Source organism: Catharus ustulatus, chromosome 14 (genome assembly GCF_009819885.2).
Source record: "Catharus ustulatus isolate bCatUst1 chromosome 14, bCatUst1.pri.v2, whole genome shotgun sequence".
Classification (NCBI taxonomy): domain Eukaryota; kingdom Metazoa; phylum Chordata; class Aves; order Passeriformes; family Turdidae; genus Catharus; species Catharus ustulatus.
The window spans coordinates 15,474,556-15,497,722 of record NC_046234.1 but is presented as its reverse complement, the minus strand read 5'-3'; the positions used below and the strand labels follow the sequence as shown (position 1 = coordinate 15,497,722).

Below are 23,167 nucleotides of genomic sequence, written 5' to 3'. Positions count from 1 at the left end.
AGCAAAGCCCCACTCATCCTCCTCACCTCCACCACCACTCAAACCCTTCCTTTGGGGCTGCTCTTGATTCTGGCTCAACTCCCAGGGCTGAGGATCAGGATATCCCTGTAGGAGCTGTGCCTCCTGCCAGGACCCTGCATCAGCTCAACAACATTTATCACCTGGGTACCAACTCCTGCCAAGCACAGGTCCCCTGTTCCCCCACGGCCACTGGGAGCTGCCATGCCATGCTGTGCCATGCCATGCCGTGCCATGTCCAGCCCAGCAGCCCCACTGCCAGGGCTTTAGCTGCCAGTACACGTTCCCCAGGGCTGAGACTTGTGATCTCTTTAATTTCACACAGGAGAGCTGCTTACACTCCAGATTAACGGGCGCTATTTCTGCCACAGTCAGGGGGACACGTGAACTGTGACCTTCACACTGGCGGGTCAGAGAGGAGGAGGAGGAGGAGGCAGCCCCACCTGGACACCCTCAGCCTGGCCAGGGTGAGGTGCTGTGCCTGGGGCACCTAATCCTGAGCTTTGTTTGTGGCTCTTCATTATGTTCTTAATGAGAGCCCTGTGCCCAGGGCCACTCGCTGGCTCTGCAGGGTCTGCACAGTGTGGTGAGCTGGAGAGCAGGGCTCATCTTGGGTCACTTCAGCCCAGCCTAATCCCAGCTGGGTGGATTCAGCCTTGCCCAAGCTGGGGAGCAGATAATTCCCCTCCCCAAAACAGTGGGGAGATGGACAGAGCCCACATCCCTTCCCACGCTCACACTGTGCTCCAAACCAAGCACCAGGGAACGAAACAGAGCTCAAAATAACAGGGAAATGAAAGAAACTGTCTTCCTTTTTTCTGTGCAATGAATGACCAGAGATTCCTTTCATCTCCTCATCCCACCATCCCTCCAGGTACATGCACTGTGTGAAGCACAGCTCAAACAGCCACTTCCAGAGGGGCAGGACACTGGTGGAGCATGGTGGGGCCTGGTTCATCCCTCTGTCCCAATGGACAGTGCCCTGGAGCATCCTGCATTCCCAGGGAAGGGCCATGGGGCTTCCTGCATCCACGGGCTCTGCAGGGAGCCTTGGTGCACCCAGAGCCCCCAGCAGTCTGGCCCTGGTGAGCCCACATTGCCTTCCCAACCTCACCTGTGCCCAGGTGCCTCTGGCACTGTCCCAGCTCTGGCACTACACACCACAGCCACCTTACATAAACACTCACAGCAGGCCCTGCTGATTTCCCAAAGCCCCTCAGAGCTCCAGGCCTTCCTCCCCTGATCCGGATTAAGCGGCGTGGATGGCATTAATCGGGAGACAGGCACCTCCACGCGTGCCAGGAATTACTGCTGTGCTGTTAAGTAATGGCAGGGAGCAGCACTGGTGGGACTGGGACCAGCAGGATGGGTGTCCCCAGCCCCACACAGTCCTGCCACCTCTGTGTGTCCCCATTGCAGGTGCTGGGCAGAGCTGCACTCGCTGCTGTGTGACCAGAACATCAGTTCAAAATTAACTGGTTGGCCCAGTTCTCACTGGCTGGGCCACAGGTTCCTCTCGAGGCTGGGAACTGCAGGAAGCCCCTCAGGGGGTTTTGGCACATCTGTGCTGGAGGGCTGGGGCAGGAGGGTGGGGGACAACAGTCCCTCAGTGTTGGCCCAGGTCTGCAGGGATGTGCAGTGGTGCCAAGGGTGGGGAACTGTCAGGAGTATGGCTTGGCACAGTGCTCCATCCTCATCCTCATCCTCCTCCAGCAGGAACCTGCTTCTCCATCTATCCCCTGAGCTGCCCTGGAGCTGCCAGGCACTTGGACAGCAGACGGTGGCTGCTGCTCATCTGTAATTAATTGCTGCTAAATCACCTTGGCAGCTCGAGCCACCACACGAGTGTGGGCTCGCTCCCTCCCGGCCACGAGGTTAAAACCCCTGCGGCTGCACCCGGGACCTGTTGGGAAAAATCTCTCTCCTTCCAGACCCCTTCCCTGAACCCGAATTCCCTGCCACCTGCAGGCAGCTGTGGTGACAGGAGTGTCCCTGCGGGTGCCCCGTCCCCCAGCAGCTCCGTCTCTCTCTGCCAAGGGCAGAGCTCGGCCCCAACGCGGGCAGCGCATCCCCAGGAGCGGGCAGCTCAAACCCTGCCCCAAACGTGTTTCAGGGGCTTTCTGCCATCCTACACCACTCTGCCTTCTCCCGAGGTTCTGCGCATCCCTCATCCCCAAGGAGGATGCGGAGGGAGCGGGCGGAGGCAGAGCGCGCTGCGGGAGTGTCCCCGCTGTCCCCGCTGTCCCCGCTGTCCCCGCTGTCCCCGCCGTGCCGCGGGCGCTGCCCTGCCCCGCTAGCGGGGCTGGAGGAGGAGCGAGGAGGCCGCTCCCGGGGCTGGCGGGGCGCACAGAAGGAGGAAGAGCGAGGCCGCAGCAGCACCGAGCGGGACGGGAACCGAGGGCATCGCGGCGTGACCCCGAGCAGCCGCCCCGGCGGGCAGGGGGCCGCTGTGACACACGGGGGAAGCCCCGCAGCATCCCTCTCGGCTGAACCCCAAAATCCCAGCTCGCTGCCCACAGCACCCCACAAGAGCCACGGGAGCCCCGCACGGTGTCTGAGAGGGATGGTGAGTGTAACCCGGGTGCCACCAGCATGGCCTGTCCTTGCTGTGCACCGCGGCAGGACGGCGGCCCAGCGCCACTTTTCCTGTGACCCCCCCACAAAAGGAGAGATGCGCTCGCTGATTTGTCCCCGTGCTCCCTGCAGGCTGGATGAGGATGATCCGGACCCCCAGCCTCCAGCAGCTGCCCCCGCGGTGCTCCTGCCACGCTGCCTGCCCGCAGTGTGCCCTGTCCCCATGAGCGTCACCTCGGTGTCTCCCTGTCACTCGCCGGGACCTGCAGCCAGCACCACGCTCGGTGTCCCCACGCCACCCCCTCCTTCACCCACCCCAGCAGCCCCCGAGACTGCCAGCAGCCCCTGCTGAGCTGGATGTGGCGCTGGGACGGGGACACGGCGCGACAGGATGGCGACAGCTGGGTGGTACCACCGCGACATCAGCCAGGTGGTGGCCGAGGAGCTGCTGGCCAGGGCTGGGCGGGACGGCTCCTTCCTGGTGCGGGACAGCGAGTCGGTGAAGGGGGCATATGCCCTGTGCCTCCTGTGAGTCCCTGCCCTGCCTCTGTGTGTGGCTTCTGTCGCTTGTCCCCTGCCTCCCTCTGTGCCTCCCCTGCTCCAGGCGCTGCCAAAACCTCTTGGAAGAGCTTTCTGCAGGGATGCCAGTGGGGTGAGCGGGGTGGCAGCTCCCTGGCACTGGGTTTTGAGTGACCCCTGGGTCAGGGCAGTGGAGCTGTGTCCTCAGGTTGGGCCCACGGCCCTGCCCTGCACCATGCTGAATGGATAACCCCAAATCCAGGGCACACTGAGCTGTTTTGGGCTGGCCTATGAGCATCTCCCATGCTGGGACTTTGGGGCTACAGCCCCCAACATGGGGCCTCTTGCCATCCCCACACCTGGAACCAGGTGTGCAGCCCCTGAGAGCACTGCTGCCTGCACCCTTCCTGTTCTGCACCCTTCCTGCTCTGCACCCTTCCTGCTCTGCACCCTTCCTGCTGCCTGCACCCTTCCTGTCTGCTTGTCAGACATCTGTGTGGGCAGGTTTGGCAGGATGCACCTCCTTTTACTTCACTAGCCTGGCCCTTTGCGTGAGACAAATTGCAAATTTGAGCACTGGGGGTGCAGAGAATGAGCCAAAGTCCAGGCTGGTGGCACAGGATGGTGGCAAGGGACAGGGATGTGCAGTGGCAAAGACTGTCTGGCCAAAAGCCACGGTGCTGTGGGTATCCCAGTGAGTGCTGGTGGAGTCAGGGCTGTCCCGGGCTGTTGGAAGCAGGGGAACACTGCACATCCTCCCACAGCCCCCGAGCTGAGGGTGATGATTTATTTCTGGAAATGCTCACTCAGTTCCTCTCTCTGCAGAGGGGATGGGGTGTTTTTCTCAGGGCTGGGCCCCCAGCGCTGTCACAGTGCTGTGGCAGCAGAATGGGGCCCCTCACCTGCTCTCTCCAGCTTCCAGAGGCACGTCTACACCTACCGCATCCTCCCCGATGACGAGGGGCAGCTCTCCGTGCAGGTGGGTGCAGGGGGTGCATCCCCTGCCCTGGGCGGTGCCTCCGAGCTGGCCGTGGGCAGGATGCAGCTGGAAAGGGCCCGGGGTGCTCGTCCCCCTTCCCGCTGGGGTGGCACCAGCCTGTGGTTTGTTTTCTGCTCGAGCTGCAGGATGCAGGCGCTTTGCAGCCGCTCCAGCTCGGGGCAATCAGAGGCTGCCTCTGCAGAGCACAGCGCATCCTGACACTGTCCCTTGCTGTCACACAGAGCCAGCCTCATGGTGCTGTCCCTGCCCACTTCGATGTCCCTTCAGGGTTTCTCCTGGTACCCAGCTCTCTGCAGCTGCCCTTTCTGCTGGCTAAAAAGAGCGTCCTGGGTGTGACAGTGATGAAGGAGGCTGATGTCTCCTTGCTCCTCCAGGAAGGCCACGCTGGCCCTTCCAACTCACCACGGGCACATTTTAAGGGACAGACCCACCGGACACAACAGGCTGGAGCTGCCCTGGCAGAGGAGGGGATGTGATGGTGCTTCCTCTGCTCTGCCTTCCCAGACCATCCAGGGCATCCAAGCCAAGTGTTTCCGCACCCTCCCCGAGCTGATCGGTGCCTACCAGCACCCCAACAACGGGCTGGTGACCCCGCTGCTGCACCCCGTGCACCGCCCCAGGCCGCCCGAGGACTCGGGTGAGCCGGGGAGGGGCCGGGGGCAGTGCCAGGCTGGGGAGGGTCCCGCTGAGCCGCTGACCCTGCCCGCAGACGGGGAGGATGCCCGGGGCTGGGGACACACGGCGCCGTGTCCCGGAGCTCCCCCCTCCAGCCGGACCCACATCCCGCAGCAGCTGCACCAGAGGCTGCAGGAGCAGGTCCACAGCAGGTAACGCACCCCTGCCCGCCCCGGCTGACGGGATGGTCGTGTCCAGGGGGGATCTTCATGCCCATCCCTCTCGCAGCCCGGCCAGTGACTTCATGGGCTTCATGGCCGAGTACCTGACCCACCACGTGCAGGACCTGCAGGCTCTGTGCCACGGGCACCCGCAGCTGCGGCACCTCAGCACCGCGCTGGCCACGGCCTGCCGGGCGCTGCACAGGTCAGTGGGCTGGGGATAGTGGGGTTGGAAAGGGGCCACCCACCTTGTCCCCGTCCCCTTTCGGCGGCTGAGTGTCGCGTCAAGGCACGGGAAGCGCCCACAGCGCCCCTCGCCCGCTCTCTGCTCCCCTGCAGTGAGATCGACTTCACGCTGGCGGGTCTGGAGACCCTGGCCAGGGTGTTCGACCCCCCTGTGTCCCCTCGCAGCCCGGCCAGGGAGCAGGTGAGTGTCCCCACCGTCCCCAGGGATTTCTACATTTTGTGGTGCAGCCCAGAGCCACAGTGAGGAATCAAGTCCAGTGCCACTGTGCTACTCCAAAATTATTCATCCTCCCCTTCAGGGCTTCCTGGGCAGCGATCCAGACCTGGAGCTGCTTCTCAGCAAGATCTCCACTGTCAACCACCTCCTCTCTTCGCTGGAGAAGAAGGTGCCTGACCCCAGTCATGGTGCAGGGGAGGCACAGCTACTCCTCCACTAAATTAACCAAGCTCTGGTGGCAGCACAGCCCAGGGCTCCCAGTTGGCCCAGTGCCCCCAGCACACCGCCCATCCCTCTGGCAGGTGCTGAAGTCGCTGCAGGACACGGTGACAAAGCACAACCTGGCACTGCCCAGCATGGCCGTGGCTCCCCAGCCAGCTGCCAGGCCCCTGGCCATGCAGAACTTCGAGGTGAGGCTGGGGACACGGAGGGACCCTGATGTCACTGCTGGGCAGGGCAGGTGTGGGGACAACTGCAGAGCCACGTCCCTGTGCAGGTGAAGGTGGGGAAGTCGCAGCGTGCGGCCCTGGCGGTGGATGTGGAGGCGGGGACAGTGACGGTCACCAAGCGGGGCAGCGGCTCCCTGGAGGAGGTGATCCCGCACGATAAAAGTGAGGGGCTGCTGCGCTCCTGCTGCCTGCCTGTGGGATTCTTTGGGGCTGTAAGATTCCCTGCCATAGGCTGATGGCACGGGGATTGTCACATGTCCCATCACACCCCGTCCCACACTGCCCCCCATCATTAGTCCTGCAGCTGATCAAGTACCAGAGTGTGCAGAGCAAGGTGAGGCTGGTGTGTGCCCGTGAGAACCAGAAGAGCCTGAGCAGGGACTTCATCTTCCCCAGCGCGCGGGTGAGCAGCACTGGTGTGTCCTGAGGGAATATGGGACCCTTGGAAATATGGGAAGCAACAAATCAGTGGTCTCAGGCCTGAGACCACCCCGCAAGCTGGCTCCTACATTGGGGCTGATGTCCACTTGATCCTGGGGTGCTGTGCCCCCCATCTCACATCCTACAGAAGCGAGAGGCTTTTTGCCAGCTGCTGCAGCTGATGAAGATCCAGCATTCCAACCTGGACGAGCCTGAGATCATCTCGGTGTATGTCGGGACGTGGAACATGGGTAAGGGGCCAGGAGAAGGTGGCCTGGTCCTGGGAGGTTGTTGTGGCTCTTTGTGATCCTGGCTGGGTTTTGGGAGGTGTCTCAGAAAACCTCAGGTCTGAGCTGAGGAGGAGGCTGGAGAAGACACCAGTCGGGCTGCCACGGGCTTTATCTGTCCTGTGGTGATCCACTCACTTTGAGGGTGTGGGGAGACAGAGGAACAGGGATACCACGAGAGTTTTGGGCTGTAAATCCCGGCAGCAGTCTGGCGCGCTGCTTCCCACGCAGCTCCCGGACCCTATGCTGGAGAGGAGCTTGGGAGGCTGGCATGTCCCCTCTGTGTGACCTGTGTCCCTGCCCGCAGGCAGCACCCCCCCACCCCGCTCCCTGGCCTCCTGGCTGACCTCGAGGGGCTTGGGGCGCACGCAGGACGAGACCACAGCCTGCATCCCCCACGACATCTACGTCATCGGCACCCAGGAGAACTCCCTGGGCGACCACGAGTGGGTCGAGTTCCTCTGCGCCTCCCTCAAGACCCTCATGGCCATCGACTACCGAGTGGTAACAGTGGGCACAGGCCTGGGGGGCTGGGTACCAGCAGCCGTCACCCCACAGCTCCTTCCCCACCCCAAACCAGCCCAGAGAGCCTCACACACTCCATGAGTGCCATCCCCAGGAGTCAGGGATGGGTTGCTGACCTACCTTGTGTGTCCAGCCCCATCCTCCACGGGTGTGGGGCAGGATGGAAGCCAGGCAGGCTCACCCCCTGCCCCACCACAGGTGGCCCTGCAGTGCCTGTGGAGCATCAAGATGGTGGTGCTGGTGAAACCGGAGCACCAGCGGCGCATCAGCCACGTCCACACCTCCAGCGTGAAAACCGGGATCGCCAACACGCTGGGTAGGGAGGGGATGGGGCAGGGAGAGGAGTCTGAGGGAGGGGACAGCCTGAGCGCCAGGACAGGATCTCTGGGCTCTCCCAGAGCTCAGTGGTGACACATCCCTGCAGGGAACAAGGGAGCTGTGGGCGTCTCCTTCCTTTTCAACGGGACCTCCTTTGGTTTCGTCAACTGCCACCTGGCCTCTGGCAGCGAGAAAACGCACAGGTGATGCAGGGATGGGGAGGATGGGGATGTTTCAAGTGGCTGTGGGGCTGCCCCTGTCCCCAGCTGGCAAGAACAGAATGGGGGTGAGGTGTCCCATATGATGCTGCTGTCGCCCCTGCAGGCGTAACCAGAACTACAGTGACATCCTGCACTCCCTGGCCCTGGGGGACAAACGTCTGGGGGGCTTTGATCTCACCCTGCGCTTCACCCACCTCTTCTGGCTCGGGGACCTCAACTACCGCCTGGACATGGACGTGCAGGTGGGACCCTGCAGGTGCCAGGCTGGGGACAGTGCGGGGAGAGGAGCCCAGGGAGTCACTGTCCCTTCCCTGGCACAGGACATCCTCGCCCACATAGTCAAGAAGGAGTTTCAAGCCCTCCTGGCTGTTGACCAGCTCAACCTGGAGCGGGAGAAGAACAAGGTGTTCCTGCGGTTCAGTGAGTGTGGGGACAAGGGCGCTGCTCCTCCCGCTGAGACAGCAGCACCAGGGTCCCCACAGCCCTCCCCTGTCACCCCCAGCTCTTGGGGGTCCCCTCTCCTGGCACAGCCCTGCACGAAGTGCCCAGAGCATGGGGGACTTTGGTGTGCACCAGGCCAGGGGTGCCAGCCATCAGCGTGAGCCTCCGTGGGGGCCGTGATACCCCATGGGGACAGGCAGGGACCGTGATACCCCATGGGGACAGGCAGGGACCATGGTCCCCGTGCCACCTGTGTGTCCTGATTCCAGGTGAGGGCGACATCTCCTTCCCTCCCACGTACCGGTACGAGCGGGGCACCCGGGACACCTACGTGTGGCAGAAGTCCAAGCCCACGGGGGTGAGTTCCAGAGTTTTCCTCCAAGCAGGACATCTCTGGGGACAGGGACAGCAGGGTGTTGAGGGAGCTGCATGGTGATGTTCAGTCCCCACAGCTCCATCAGCCTGTTTCCTACCAAAAAAAGGGGCTGGGCAGGAGGGAAATCACTTTTTGGGGTGCTGAGATGCTCTTCTGGGCAGGGGGACCCAGGCCTGAGAGGCCACTGACCCAGCTGCTTTCCTGTTTCTAGATGCGGATCAATGTCCCCTCGTGGTGTGACCGCATCCTGTGGAAGTCACACCCGGAGACCCACGTGGTGTGTAACTCCTACGGTGAGACCCCGGGGACAGAGCAGCCAGGGGTGCTGCCCAGGGCCCCAGGGACCCTCCCCAAGCTGCCCCTTCTGCCATCCAGGCTGCACCGACGATATCGTGACCAGTGACCACTCGCCTGTCTTTGCCACCTTTGAGGTGGGAGTCACGTCGCAGTTTGTGCCTAAGGAGGGTAAGGGCTGGGGTGTGAACCCTTCAGGTCACGTTTGGGGTGAGCCCAGCACACCCTGACCTGCCAGGACCTGCCTGCAGCTCCTGGCTCCAGCCCCGAGGCGCTGGCCTGCATCGAGTGGGAGAGCATCGAGGTGATCCTGAAAACCACGAGCCGCAGCAAGTGCTACATCGAGTTCCACTCCTACTGCCTGGAGGGTGAGTGGGTGCCTGGGGCGCTGGGGGTGGCTGTGGGGGTGAGCTGGCCTGGCTGGAGCTGTGTGCCCCTCTGTCCCCCCTCAGAGATGCAGCGGAGCGGGGAGAACACCTTCCAGAGCTGTGACATTCCTGGCTTCCTCAAGCTGGGCTGGTCCTCCAAGCATCTGCCTGTGGTGCGCAGCCCTGGAGCATCCTCATCTCCATCCCTGCCTCTGGCTCTATATCCTGAGCCCCAAGGGGAGCTGGAGCTGTCACTACCCCCCAGGACAGAGCCTCTCTGTGCCCCTCACCCTGTGACAGCCCCCCTAAACCCCCCTCTCTGTGCACAGCTGAACCCCATCCTGCCCGACCTGGAGTACCTGGGGGACCAGCACCTGCTCCTCAGCATCAAGGGCGTGGAGAGCTGCGAGTCCTACGGTGCGTGGGGATGGTGACACTGGGGCCACCATGGTGGGTTCCCCAGGGTGTGAGGTTGGTAGCTGGAGTTTGGCAGGACTGACACCTACCTTGTCCCGGGGTATGACACTGTCCCCGCAGGCGAGTGCTGCCTCGCCCTGAGGTCAGCGATCGGCAGCACGGCCCAGCAGTTCGAGACCTTCCTGTTCCACCGTGGCGAGGAGACGGGCTCGGTGCGCGGCCGGATGCGGGTCCGGGTCCCGCGGGGCCGCTGCGGCACCCGCGAGAGGCTCTACGGTAACACCCAGCCCCGACCCGGTGTCCTGGGCTCGGGGACATCCTGGGCCACCTTGCCCTCTGGCTCCCGGCCGTGGGGTGAGGCCAGACCTCGCTGCCTTTGCAGAGTGGATCAGCTTCGAGGAGGAGGATGCTGAGGCGGCGGCGGAACCCCCGATGTGCCCCAAGCCACCCCCGCAGCGTCTCAGGTACCCCAGGTGGGCTCAGCCGTGCCGGAGCCCCGGAGTGGGGGATGCTGAGCCCTTTCCCTCTGTGTGCCTCGCAGGAGCCGCCCCCGCAGCCTCCCGGAGCCGGCCACCGGCTACACCAACCCCGCCTACTTCATCTTCGAGGGGGTCCCCAACTCGTGGCTCCCGGCCCCCGGAGAAACCCCCAAGAAGCAGGCGGAGAGCCCGGCCGGGGGCCAGCCGTGCCGCAGCCCCGCTGCTCCGCGGGTCCCGTTACCCTCGGAGGAGGAGCCGTGGTGTGGCCAGCCCCGCTGCGGGCCACCGAGCCCGTCCCGCGGGCACCCACTGAGCCCTCCCAGAGCGGGCCACCACAAGAGACCCAAGTCGGCCGTCCTGACGAGGGACGCGGTGGGGTTGGGCGACTGCTCGCTGTATGTGGCCACTCAGCTGAGCCAGCTGGAGCAGGTGTCACCGCAGCGCTGGGGGGACAGACAGGAGGTCCCTCTGCGCCAGCCCCCCCAGGTCCTGGAGCCGCCACCGCTGCCCTGCCGGGAGGTGCCGAGGCCGCTCGGGAAGCGCGGAGCTCCGGGTGCTTTGGACCTGGAGGTTCAACCTCCTCCTCCCGCCGACCTGCAGCCTGCCAGGATGTAACCACAGCTGTGCCCAGCCCTGTGCACCCCTCATGCGCTCGGCAGCTGCTCCCCCCTGCTCTGCTCAGACCGTTTTCCCGGAGGACTTTCCCCGCAGCGCAGCATCTGTGGTTCCTTTTGCTATCACTATCTAAAATAAAGTGTCAGGGACTGGGGGTGTGTTTGCGCACCTGGTTCTGCGGAAGGGCAAGAAGAAAAAGAGCCGAGCCAGGTGGGGAACAGAGCGGCTCCCGGTGTCTTGGATGCTCCAGGACATTGCCCCTCACCTGTTCCCGTTCCATGGGAACCCTCCCCTCGAGGCTGCCTGCCCATCACAAAGCTGACGGGTGTCCCAGCCCTTGCCCGGCACAGGGAGAGGGACACCCCGGTCCGGCAGTGTCCTGGCTGTGCGACATGCGAGGTGGCCCCGGTTTTGGGGACACGATGCCCGGGCTGGCCTCAAGGTGGCAGTGGCCACCCTTGTCCTCAGGGTTGCCCCGCAGGGCTGGGGGCCAGCGGAACAGCGCTGCGGGCACTGCGGGACCCCGGCACCAGCGGGGCACGGGGGCTGTGCTGGGGCGGGCGAGGGGCCACGGACCCAGGGATGGGGGCTGTGACCCTCGTGGCTGAGGGAGTGTGTCCCCGTGAGTCCCCATGGGCAGAGGGACACAACCCATGGGTGGGGGACTATGGACCTTGTGGTTGAGTGACCACGGTCCCCATGGGTGGAGGGATGTGGTGGCCATGGGCGGGGGCACACGGTGCCCATGGATGAGGGGCTGTGCCCTCGTGGTTGAGGCACCGCGGTGCTCCTGAGGAAAAGGCTGTGACCCCATGGGAGAACCCACCATGCCCCGTATCTGAGGGCTGCAGGTGGCCCAAAGCCTGCGAGGGCACCAGAGGGATGGGAATGCAGTGGGGCTGAGCCCTGCGGCAGCTCCTGCCTCCGCCTCCGCCCGCCTCCAGCCCTGCCTTCCACGGGCACTTTGCTCCCGGCCGCGGGAAGCGGGAGCGGGCACACTCGGCACGGCAGGGCACGGCAGGGCACGGCCAGGGCTGCCCGCAGCCCCCCGGCATGGCCCCGTCCCGCGTGGGGAGCAGGCTGTGCCCCTGGGGGCCCCGCTGCTGAGAGCCGCCCAGGTCTGCAGGTGAGCTGGGGCAGCTCCTGTTTGGTGACAGCCGGGACTGCAGCCCCTGTTTGGTGACAGCCGGGACTGCCCCGCCGTGGTCACGCAGTCCCAGCTGGGCTCCGGGGGCCAGGGACAGAGGTGGGATCTGCAGGGCTGGATGGGTGCAGGGTGGGGGTCAGCCAGGTCTCACCTGCCTTCCTCCACCCCCAACTACCTCTGTACATCTTCCTCTTTAACATGCCACCACCTTCTTCTGTCACTGAGGGCCTTCATCCTTCCCAGCGTGGCCCCCTCCTCTCCTTCATCCTCCTCTCCATCCCCCAAATCTCCATCTCCTCATTGGGTTGGAGCTGCCCTGGTGCAGCTCAGCCCAACACTGTGTGCTCCTGCCCGTTCCCAGCGAGGTGGGGGACAGGGACAGCCCAGGATGAAAGGGAACCCTCACCCTCACCCTGCCCAGGGTCACCTCGAGGCAGGGGATGGGGTGGACAGCATGGGAAATGCCCAACCCCACTGGTGTCCCCGGGGAGGTGTCCCAGCAGAGCGTGCCTTGGCTGCTCCTCCAGGCCAAGGGAAGGACTGGAATCAGGTCACATCCCCTTGTGCCGGAGCTTTGGCTGCACCAACCACGTGGCGATTAGGGACAAGGGTCCTGCAGGATGTTTTGCATAATTTCTCCTTGTTTTGCAATTTCCAAGGGCTTAAGCGAGGAGAAAAGCCCTGTTTTTCCCATGATCCAGCAGCAGCCGGTCCCAGGCTCACCCATCCCTTGCAGCTGCTCCAAAATCCGCTCTCACCTCCCCTCTCTGAGCTCCTGCCTTCTGCTCCAGGATCCCCAACACCACAATTCCCATCCTGTCCCACTAGCAGGACCTTGGCTCTGGGACAGAGTCTGCTCTGGTGTTGTCCCATTTCTTCATTTTACTGGAGCCTTTCCAACATCTCCATGAACCCCCAGGGCTGGGGGAACCCTCGGATGCCACCAGGACTGGTGCTGCCAGTGGAACCAAAGGACAGCTCTGGCAGGACCAGGAGCCAGGGAAAAGCTGCCAATCCAGTGGCCAAGGGCTATAGCTGCATTTTCCAGGACTCCTTGCTTCTTCCTGAGGAAAAACGGGGGCCATTCCAAAGGTACCATCCCTGGGGGATGTGCCTGCCATCAGCAAGGGATTCTGCAGCATTCCTTCCTTGTACATCCACAAAACGGGCAGAACTAGAGCATCACCTCTTCCTGCAGCACCTTCCACCTCCCTGCTCCAAGTCCTTTCCCTGCAGCACCTTCCATCTCCCTGCTCCAAGTCCTTTCCACACACCACCCTCCATCTCCCTGCTCTACATCCTTCCCCTGCAGTCCCTTCCACCTCCCTACTCCTCATCCTTCTCTTGCAGTTCCTTCCATTTCCTGCTCCAATCCCAACTCTTGGCTCACATCTCAATCCCTCCTCAAAAGCCCAGGATCAAGGGCAGTTTTGCTAGGAATGTCAGCAAAGAATAGGAGTGGGGCTGGTGGTGATTTGTCCTCAGGCTAGACTGATGTGATTCAGTAATTTCAATCACTGATTTTGGTTGTGACTAAGATGAGGAAGCAAAAAAACTCATAAGATATAACTTGCCAAATGTCATCATCAGCATTTCTGTAGTTTGGTGGTTATCCTCAAAGGAATGTGCTTGGGAATGGCTAAATCCCACTGCTGACTGTGCTCAGGCTGCATCAGCTGGGTGCCTGTGCTCTCCTCTGAGCAGTCCTGCAGTCCACAGCTGCTCAGGATATTTCCTCATGCATTTTCCACACTTGATTATTAACTTGCTGTCTTCTCCATATCTTAATTGGTTGGTGGCCTGTGTCATGGACACTGACTTTGGGTGGTGAACCTGCAACAGCTCTGCTCAAGGCTTTGTGTTTCCTTGCATTCAGAGGCTGGAAGAGGAAACTAAATCTCCTGGTCCCTCGTCCTCAGCAGCTTGGGGACGTGTGGCTACTGGGCCAGGACCACCACTGGCACCTCACTTGCAAGCTCAGGTTTTCCTATCATCTGTTTTCCCTCCTGGCCCTGGGAAAACAAGCCAAGTTCTCCCCACTGTTAATGTTTGATCAGGACCTGCCTGTTGCTCTCTGAACTCATCCCTGCAATAAAGGCGGGAGCTGTGGCGGGCCAGGAGCTGCAGAGTGTTGGATGTGGGCCCGGAGCACAGCCCGCAACTCAAACAGAGCCCCAGGAGATGCCTGGAGGGGCCTCTGCTGTCCCATCTGCCTGCTGAATCATTTATGAACATCTCTGTAAACTCCAGGTATCTCTCCAAGCAGGGTGGGGCAGGGATGATCCCACAGATCCACCCTACGGTGGATCCTATTCCTGCTGGGAGAATCCTGCACATCCTCAGGGTGAAAGGAAACAGGAGGGAGGTGATGAGGGCACCGAGGGATGAAGGAGCCTGAGAGGATGTATCCTTCCACCTTGTAGTACCAACTCCAGCTATGTGCATCCCTGAGCCCTGGGTCCTCCCCTGTCCTGGTGCCCATCGCCTCCTGGGACAGTTCTGGATGGAAGGGATTGGAGATGCTCCAGCATTCCCTCCATCAAATACAGTTTTGGCTCCACCCTGATCACCAGCAGCACAGCAGCTCCTGCTCTCAGGTTACTCCTCCAAACATCCATCCTCCGTTGGAGGAATCATTTCCCAGGGATGGTGGAGCAGTCAAGGCACAGGCCACCCTCACCAGTCCCTTGCTGGACACCAAGTGGTGGCAGACCCTCCCTGTCCCCTCGAGAGGAGAGTTCTGAGCTCTGACAGCTTGTCCTGCTGCCGACTTCCCAGGAGTTCACGGATCCCAGCGCAGGAAGGTCCTGCCTGCCTCGTGAACTCACTCTGCCTCGAGCTGGGACTCAGCTGGATGAGCTCAGCTCATCCCTCCCCTACAGACACCCAGCAGTTCCTCACTGTCCAGGGACACTCTCTCCCAAAGGCTCCATTAACAGCCCTCCCAGGATTTCTCTGGGCCACAGCATTCCCCCAGACAAGCCTTTCTTCTCCTCCCGCCTTTCTTCTCCCAAGGAGCCCTCTGGGAGCAGCGGCATTGTCAGGATGGTGCCAATTAGGCCGAGGCAGCTTCCAAGAGGCTGCTGCAGCCCCGGCCGGGGGCTGCTGGTGCTCATCAAGGTCTCATTGTTCGGCGGCCGTGGGGCTGTGCCCGGCGGGGCTCTGTGTCCCCAGCCCGGGTGATTAATGGGGGATTAATGGGTGTCAGCACAAGGGCTGCAGAGGGGAGGCTTTGCAGAGCCCACTCCGAGCTGAGAAAAACCAGAGAGCCATCAAAGTGACCAGAGTTCCTGAAGGGGGAGAAAATCTGGCAGCTTTGGCTCCCCTCCACGCTTTGTGCCTGACAATGGTCAGGATCAGTGACTAGTGTGCTTTTATGAACTGCTCCCTAGGTCTGGCTGGCACAGCATGGCCACTCCAGTGAGGATGTTCCCAGTTTCCCTGTGGACATCGACTCCAGCTCCCTGGCCAGGAGGGAACACAACACCAGCACCCGAGGCAAAGTGTGTCTTCAACGAGGAGTTCAAGTTCATCCTGCTGCCCGTCTCCTACAGCATCGTCTTCGTGGTGGGGCTGCCCCTCAACTCCTGGGCCCTGTGGATGTTCATCTCCAGGATGAGGCCCTGGAACGCCACCACCACCTACATGGTGAACCTGGCCCTGTCGGACACGCTCTACGTCCTGTCCCTGCCCACCCTGGTCTATTATTACGCCGACCGCAACAATTGGCCCTTCGGGACGGGCCTTTGCAAGATCGTGCGCTTCCTCTTCTATGCCAACCTCTACAGCAGCATCCTCTTCCTCACCTGCATCAGCGTGCACCGCTACATGGGCATCTGCCACCCCATCCGCTCCCTCAAGTGGGTGAAGACCAAGCAGGCCCGCATCATCTGCGTGGCCGCCTGGCTCGTGGTCATCATCTGCCTCATCCCCAACCTCGTCTTCGTCACCACCAGCTCCAAGGGCAACATCACCCTGTGCCACGACACCACCAAGCCCGAGGAGTTCGACCACTACGTGCACTACAGCTCCTCCATCATGGCCCTGCTCTTCGGGGTGCCCTTCCTGGTCATTGTGCTGTGCTACTGCCTGATGGCCAAGCGGCTCTGCAAGTCCAGCTTCTCCACCCCCGGCCTGCGCATGCCCTCCTACAAGAGGCGCTCCATCAAGATGATCATCGTGGTGCTCACCGTGTTCGCCATCTGCTTCGTGCCCTTCCACATCACCCGCACCCTCTACTACACCTCCCGCTACTTCCAGGCCGACTGCCGCACCCTCAACATCATCAACTTCACCTACAAGATCACGCGGCCCCTGGCCAGCATCAACAGCTGCCTGGATCCCATCCTCTACTTCATGGTTGGGGACAAGTACCGGGGCCAGCTGCGCCGCGGGGCCGCCCAGCGCCTCCGGCCCGTGCCCACGCTGGACCTGGCGCTGGTGTCACCCTTCACTGACAGCATGGATGGCAGCCACGTGGCCAGTGTCACCCGAGGGACCGGCCCCGCGCGCAGCGGAGGCGGGTGCTGAGGGGGTTCTGCAGCCTCAGCCCCTCCGGGCTCCGTGTGGGCACTCCCAGATCCCCAGAGCTGAGCTGTCCCTGCCCAGCCCTGCAGGGCTGAGGGCTGGAGGGCACAGGTTGGTCCCAGCCCTGCCCTGGGAGGATGTGGGAGGAGGGTGCTGGTGCTGGTCAGGGCAGGAGAGCCACTGGGAATGGGAAGGACACTGAGGACGCTCTTTTGGGGCAGCAGGCTGCTGTTCCATCCCTGAGGCTGACAATTCACTAAAGAGAAGGGACACTGGTGCCTCCCTGGGCAGGCACAGCTCTTCCGTGACATGTGGGGACCAGACTGAACCTGGGGACAGAGCCCAGGGTGGGTTCAGAGATGTCCCTGTCACACTGCTGGCCTTGGCAGAGGGGGAGTGACATGGCCTGGGACACTTGCTGCCCACGACCCCCAATAAAGCCCCTCCCCTCTCTACACCCAGGCCTGTTTCTCCCTGCAGCATAAGGAAGACAAGACAATCACCCTTACCCCAGAGAAAATCCACTGGGACAGCTCTGGAGGGATGAGCCGGAGCTCCCATGGTAACAGGAAGGTTCTTGGGAATTTCCCTTTATGGGTGTTTGCTCCTCAAATGTTTACCCAACCCTTTTGTTTGACCAAGTTCCTGCGCAGAGCAGCGCTCTGAGATTGGTATCAGTGCTGTTGACTCTCCCACGCCAGCCTGGCAGGGATGGGACAGGGACAGGGACAGGGCTGTCCCCACTCCAGAGCCCAGGAGGGGCTGTCCCCATCACTCCTTGCCAGCACCTGCCTAAGAAAGGGGCGCCCAGAGCATCACTGGGGTGTCACATCCCAGCCACTGCACCAGTCACACACAGCCACGTCTCTCAAGAGCTGCCCAGGGAAGGAGGGGACCCCAGGGATGGCCCATCCCAGCCCCACACCCCTGTGCCACCCAGAGAGACCCTCACTCACCACTGAGCTGAGAGCAGAGACCTCTCCCCTGAGCCCAGTTAAACCAGTAAGAGCTGCCCCTCACCTCCCATTAAATCCAGTGTGTCCCAGGTGCACCTGGACGCTGCTTGGCTGCACCTGAGTGGTGCAAGGGCCCTGCCAAGCACTGCCCCAGCTGGAGATGGGACTGACAGGGAGGGGACACACTGGGTGGCAAGGGCACCCACATGGGCAGTGCAGGGGTACTGCCACACTGCTGCCAATCCAACCTCTGGAACACACACAGACAGGTTTGGGAGGTTGGAAATCTGTATTGGGTATGGAGATGGCAGGAAAGGCTCATCTGGGGCCACATGGTCCTGGCTCAGGCCACATCCACAGGTCCCCCAGTCCAGGAGTGTCCCCCTTCCACCCCAGGGTGGGCTGTGCCCCTAGGCTGGTCCCACACATCAAAAACCCCAAAACCCCCATGTCAATCCCTCCTCCCGTGACACCCCTCCCTCAGCTTGTGGTGACCTGGTTGTCCCATGGGGACCGTGCCCGCTGCTGGCCCAGCCCCACAGCAGCCCCTTGCAGGGAACAGCTGCCCCACAGCCCCTCCAAACCCCTGGCAAGGGGGAGCCTTCCCCAATCTTCCCCTCACTTGCCCCTCTCCTCCCACTTCCCCTCAGGTCGGAGGAACAAAATGCCAGGCTGGGGACTGTCCCCCGCGTGTGCCCCATGCCAGGCTGGCTGAAATTCCCCCTGCAAAAGCCCTCATGAGCCAGGACCGGGCTGGTGCTGGTGGCACTCAGAGGATGTGCAGCTCGTCTGACTCGGACAGCCCATACTTGGTCTTGTTGTCGTTGAAGAGCTTGAGCAGGGCACTGATGTAGAGCTCGTGGTACCGATCCACCAGCTCCCGGCTCGGGTTCTCCACCTTGGGCACCGCCAGCGGCTCCCCCACTGCCGGCAGGGGACAGGGGACGGGGTCAGGGACACAACCCGGGAGTGTCCCCAGCAGTGTCCCCAGCCCCGCTGCTCACCCACGGTGGTGATGGGTCTGGCGTAGGGCAGCAAGCCGCGGGAGCGGCAGGAGATGAGCCCGCGGCCGTAGAAGAGGCAGGGAGCGAAGCCCATCATCTTCTGGAAGCGCCGCTGGATGCTCCTCATCCAGCTGCCCTCCTCAAAAACCACCTGGCGGAACAGGTCGTTCTCCCCAAAGGAGAAGGAGGGGACGAGGAAGGCCCTGAGGAGGGGACACAGTGGGTGGTGACGGGGCGCTGGGGACCGCGGGGACACGCGAGGGTGGCAGTGCCGGTGGCCCAGCCGTGACCCACCCGTGCCGCAGGGCCATGCGGACGAAGCCCTTGCGGTTCTTGAGGATGAGCGTGGTGACACCGGGCCGGCAGGACAGCGACTCGGCCGCGCCGCCGATGACGATGGCCACCGCGTTGCCGGTTCCTTTCTGGGACAGCAGGTACCCGATGGCACGGCGGGTCACCGGGAACAGCCCTGCGGGGGACGGAGCACCGGGGCTGTGGCACTGCAGTGCCCGGACACCCGACAGGGACCGCAGAGGGTCCCCCCGAGCGGTGGCACCTGGAGGGACCGGGGCAAGGACAGTGCGAGGGCTCCCTCTGCTGCGGGCAGGGAGCGGGCAGGGGTGGGAAAAGTGTCCAGGGATCGGGCAGGGGATGGGAAAGGTGTGCAGGGAGTGGGCAGGGGGTGGGAAAGGTGAGCAGGGATCGGGCAGGGGATGGGAAAGGTGTGCAGGGAGCGGGCAGGGGATGGGAAAGGTGCGCAGGGGATGGGAAAGGTGCGCAGGAGATGGGAAAGGTGCGCAGGGATCGGGCAGGGGATGGGAAAGGTGCGCAGGGATCGGGCAGGGGATGGGAAAGGTGCGCAGGGATCGGGCAGGGGATGGGAAAGGTGCGCAGGGATCGGGCAGGAGATGGGAAAGGTGCGCAGGGAGCGGTGAGGGCAGGGTGGGGGCAGCGAGGGCAGAGGGTGTAGACAAGGAGCAGGCAAGGCGTAGGAGCTGTATAGACAGGGTGTAGGCAGGGTGCGAGCAGGGTGAAGGTGCAGCTCACGCAGGGTGTGGGCAAGGTGCAGACAAGCTGCGAGGTGTCGCTCAGGCACAATGCAAGCAGAGCAGCATCCCTGCTCTGCCTCCTCCCGGGAGCAGCATCCCCGCTCTGCCTCCTCCCGGGAGCAGCATCCCTGCCGTGTTTCCCTCACAGGCATCAGGGCCCTCCCGAGCTAGGCAGGGCAGGCACCGCTCACCCCCGCTCATCAGGTACTCCCGAAACACGGGCAGGCGGAAATTCCCGGCCAGCGTGGTGAGGGAGGAGCGGATGCCCGGGAACAGCTCCTCGAAGCCCGTGGAGCCCGTGATGAAGTTGCAGAAGGCGCCGACGCAGAGGATGCCGTGGGGGTGCGAGCCGATGATGTAGTTGTGGCGGGGGGACAGGTCGTGTGTCTTCACCAGCTGCGGGGACAAAAGGAGTCGCGGGAACGTGACGGTGGCACCTCCTTTTGGGTGGTCCCACCCCGTCCCGGCGCCGTACCTTCACCGGGAAATAATCCCGAAAGTGCTTCCACACGGTCCATCGCCGCAGGCACGGCAGCCTCCTGCCACCTGCAAAGCAGGGAGGAGACCCAGGAGATGACACCCAGCCCAGCCCAGCCCAGCCCAGCAGAGCCGGCAGCAGGATCCGAGGGAAACGCTCCCCCTGAACCTCCTGCATCCCTATTCCCACCGCGGTGCTGATGATGGGGGAGCGGAGGGAAGGAGCAGGGGGGATGTGGAGCTCTCCGTATTCTGGGGAAAGCGGGACCCCGCTCCCATCCTGCTGCAAAGCTGGAGGAAGCGGGGACACGGCCAGCACACCTTTCTCCGGCGTGTCCCAGTCGAAGATGATCCAGGCCACGTAGAGCACGGGGATGAGCCAGAGGCTGGTGAACAGCAGGTAGATGAGCAGCAGGAGGCTGACGATTCCTGCGGGAGCCAGGCAGGGCGTGAGCAGCTGTGTGCCCCCTCGGCATCCCCCCGCAGCCCCCTACTCACTCACTCACCCAGCAGCAGGAAGCTGAGCACCCACTGCAGCACGGCCAGGAGCTGGAGCGCAGAGCTGACATCACGCTGCGAGGGCCAGGGCACGGCCAGCAGCGTCCTCAGGGCAGTCTGGATGCTGGCCCGGCTGCCTGCGGAGAGGGGGACACGGCCACACCCAAAACAGAGCGGCTCGAACGCGGGTGGGGCCGCCGGGATGCCGGGGGGAAGCCAGGGACACCGGTGGGAGGTGGGATGGGAAGGATGAGCAGCTGGGGGAGGAGGGATGGGATGGGATGGGGAGGGTGGAATGAAGGAGGCTCATCCCCAGGAAGCTCTGGACCATGGCAGAGGTGGCCCTGGGCAATCAGGGCTGTCCCCAGAGCAGGGAGCAGCTGGGCACCCCAAGCCCAAAAGCTCCGTGCACCAGGAGCAGCAGCACATCCCGCTCCACGAGCCGTTCCGTGCCCTCCTTGGCATGCTCAGGCTCACAGAGGATTTGGGGATTTCTCAGCTGGCACAGCAGGGAGACACCACCCCCAGCAAGTGCCAAGGCCAGCAGCCAGCGTGGCTGGGGATGGCTGTCCCACTCTGTCCCCACAGGGACACACCCCTGACAGCACAGCCACTCCACTCCCCCTGCCACCCCTTCCCTCCAGCCGATCTTGGTGAACCATTAACCTCCCTGGGCTGGGAGCCAGGATCCAAACTCCAGGCTGGCCCCATCCCTGCTCCCCAAAACGGGCCTGAGGCACCGGCCCTGCCAGTGCAGTGCTCCTGGCCAAAGGTCCCCATGCCGAGACCACCCCAGAGAGCCACCCCAGGATCACAAAAGCCTTGTTTTGTAAGAAAAACAACCCCAAATCTGCATGTTGGCCAGAGAGGCTATCAGAGGGACACAGGAGCAGCCCTGTCCCTGTGGCTCCCCAAGCCAGGGACCCCTAGGTCAGAGAGAACCACAAACCCCAGGTTCAGTTCTTTGCAGTGCAATCCAAACCAGGAATGGGACAAGTGAAATACTTTAAAAACTGGAGCCATCTCTGGACCATGGGGGATTTTTCCAGTGGGGAATTTTTGTCCTTTTCTCCCATGCAGCATGCTGGGCTCTGAGTGATCCCTTCCCCTCACCACACATCCCCAAAATCCTAGCCACCTGCAGAATCCAGTCCCTTCTTTTTCCCAGGGAAGACACAGAGCTCTTCCCAGCAAACTTGTGCCACCAAACAGCTGCTTTTTAACATCCTTTTCCTATTTCCTATTCCAAAAGCCCCATCAATGTCCACACCACAGACACAGAGAACCCCCAGGGCTCTGCTGTCAGCCCCATTCACAGGAGCCTCTGCAAACCCAACGTTTTGAATTTGCAGGAGCATCTTGTGTGTAATAATCCCAAAATTTCATTCCTGTGGAGCAACTGTGCACTGTCCAGTGGAGTTAATCCTCAAATCACTCCCAACACCCCTTTTCTCCTCAGCACTCCCAAACTCCAGACAACAGTGACAACCACCAGCTCCTCTCATTGCTGGAGAACCAAGAACCATCCCAACCCATTTTTGGGAATCTCTTACCACTGAGATTCTGGGAGCAGGCTGCTATGATGGTTTTCATGGAGGCAGGAGCTCCGTGGTGGCGTGGTGGAAAGGTGAGTTTGGCAATCACAGGGCGCTGGGCTGTGTGTCCAGAGGCTTTAACCAGGTGACCAAAGGGACACCGGCCCTGCTGAGGGGAGGGGACCTGCTCCAGCTGGGATTAGAGCATGGAGAGGAGCTGGTGGTGCTGGAAGGGTCACACACAGAGTGGGGCACTGGGGCTGTGCTGGGAGGTTGCTGCTCCTTGCAGAGTCCTGGCTGCTGGTGCTGGCAGGGCTGAATTCCCCTGGGAATGGCTCTTGCTGAATTCCCCTGGGAATGGTAGCGTCCACGCTGGGGGAATGTCACAAACACTGCTGTGAGGCAGCCCCAGAGCCACACAGAAACATCATCCTGAAGCTCCACAGCCACCAACCCATTCCTGCTGCTCCCAGCCCCGGGATGGACACTCTGCCTCCTGCCCAGGGAGCCTGGAGTGCTGTCTGGAGGGGATTGAGGGGCAAAATGACAAAAAAAGGGGAATAGGAGCAGCAGGGAGTCAGCACTGGGGTGGGGCCAACAACCCAATGAACAGGGAGAATCCACAGGGAATAAATCCCTGAAGCTGCTCCTCAGGATCCAGCTGTCCACAGGCACTCCTAGGAAGTGCTGGCTAACATCAGTGTAGGAAAGGGATAAATTCACCTGCAGGATTGTGGTGGGAAAGTTAGAAACCTTTCCTGGGAGATTTGGAACCCATAAACCCCTCCTGTGAATTGTAGGGACTCAGCACCTGGGAGAAAGGGGCACAGTCCCTGCAGGCTGTGGATCAATTCTGAGGACAGGGATTGCTGCATGGAAAACATCTCAACCCCTACAGCCCAGTTGTGCCCAAATCCTGCTAATAAGAAGGAAAAACACATTTGTACAGAATCCCACTGTCCCAGGGGAAGGAAGCATCATGCAGGTGACACTAAGTGACACAAAGTGCCAGCCATGCTTTGCTTTTCCATCCCAGTATTTTACCAGGTTTGGAACAAGACCATCCACAGCTACCAGCCCTCACTGGGCACTTCCAGAGCTTCCAGCTGTGATTCCTCACCTTCCTGCACACCCCTGCTCTGTGCCAGGTGTGTCCTCTTCTTCCTCATGCAGGAATGGTGCCAGAGGGACTCAGTTTTCCCCCTTTCAGGGATTGTTCTAGAGGGTTGCAAAGCACACTGACTACTTTGTCTTGGAACATGGCACAATTTATCCCACTTCTGTCCCTTGTGGGCCCCATGAGAGCATCCAGGGCTCACCCCCTGGAAAAGCTCAGAGAATTTCAGAGCAAGAA

At 62.1% G+C, this 23,167-nt stretch overlaps 3 protein-coding genes across 3 annotated transcripts; 2 read left to right on the top strand and 1 right to left on the bottom strand.

Moving 5' to 3' along the window:
- The first annotated feature begins 2,835 nt into the window (after window positions 1-2,835).
- Window positions 2,836-10,696, top strand: LOC117002904 (phosphatidylinositol 3,4,5-trisphosphate 5-phosphatase 2-like). The gene is made up of 25 exons (XM_033072441.1): window positions 2,836-3,120; window positions 4,027-4,090; window positions 4,616-4,748; window positions 4,821-4,938; window positions 5,015-5,152; window positions 5,287-5,374; window positions 5,493-5,579; window positions 5,713-5,820; window positions 5,907-6,021; window positions 6,156-6,262; window positions 6,428-6,530; window positions 6,874-7,070; window positions 7,290-7,407; window positions 7,516-7,612; window positions 7,734-7,872; window positions 7,951-8,050; window positions 8,341-8,429; window positions 8,659-8,740; window positions 8,823-8,912; window positions 8,993-9,109; window positions 9,194-9,282; window positions 9,439-9,526; window positions 9,647-9,802; window positions 9,909-9,990; window positions 10,068-10,696. The coding sequence occupies exons 1-25, from the start codon at window positions 2,984-2,986 to the stop codon at window positions 10,618-10,620; spliced, it is 3,195 nt and encodes a 1,064-aa protein (XP_032928332.1). The 5' UTR covers window positions 2,836-2,983; the 3' UTR covers window positions 10,621-10,696.
- A 4,479-nt stretch (window positions 10,697-15,175) lies between these two features.
- P2RY4 (pyrimidinergic receptor P2Y4) lies at window positions 15,176-16,297 on the top strand. The gene has a single exon (XM_033072445.1). The coding sequence runs from the start codon at window positions 15,176-15,178 to the stop codon at window positions 16,295-16,297; it is 1,122 nt and encodes a 373-aa protein (XP_032928336.1).
- A 1,328-nt stretch (window positions 16,298-17,625) lies between these two features.
- On the bottom strand, window positions 17,626-21,058 carry LOC117003006 (diacylglycerol O-acyltransferase 2-like). The gene is made up of 8 exons (XM_033072597.1): window positions 21,010-21,058; window positions 20,287-20,415; window positions 20,102-20,209; window positions 19,779-19,849; window positions 19,495-19,699; window positions 18,549-18,723; window positions 18,255-18,457; window positions 17,626-18,174 (listed from the first exon to the last, which is right to left on the bottom strand). The coding sequence occupies exons 1-8, from the start codon at window positions 21,056-21,058 to the stop codon at window positions 18,020-18,022; spliced, it is 1,095 nt and encodes a 364-aa protein (XP_032928488.1). The 3' UTR covers window positions 17,626-18,019.
- Window positions 21,059-23,167: the final 2,109 nt, after the last annotated feature.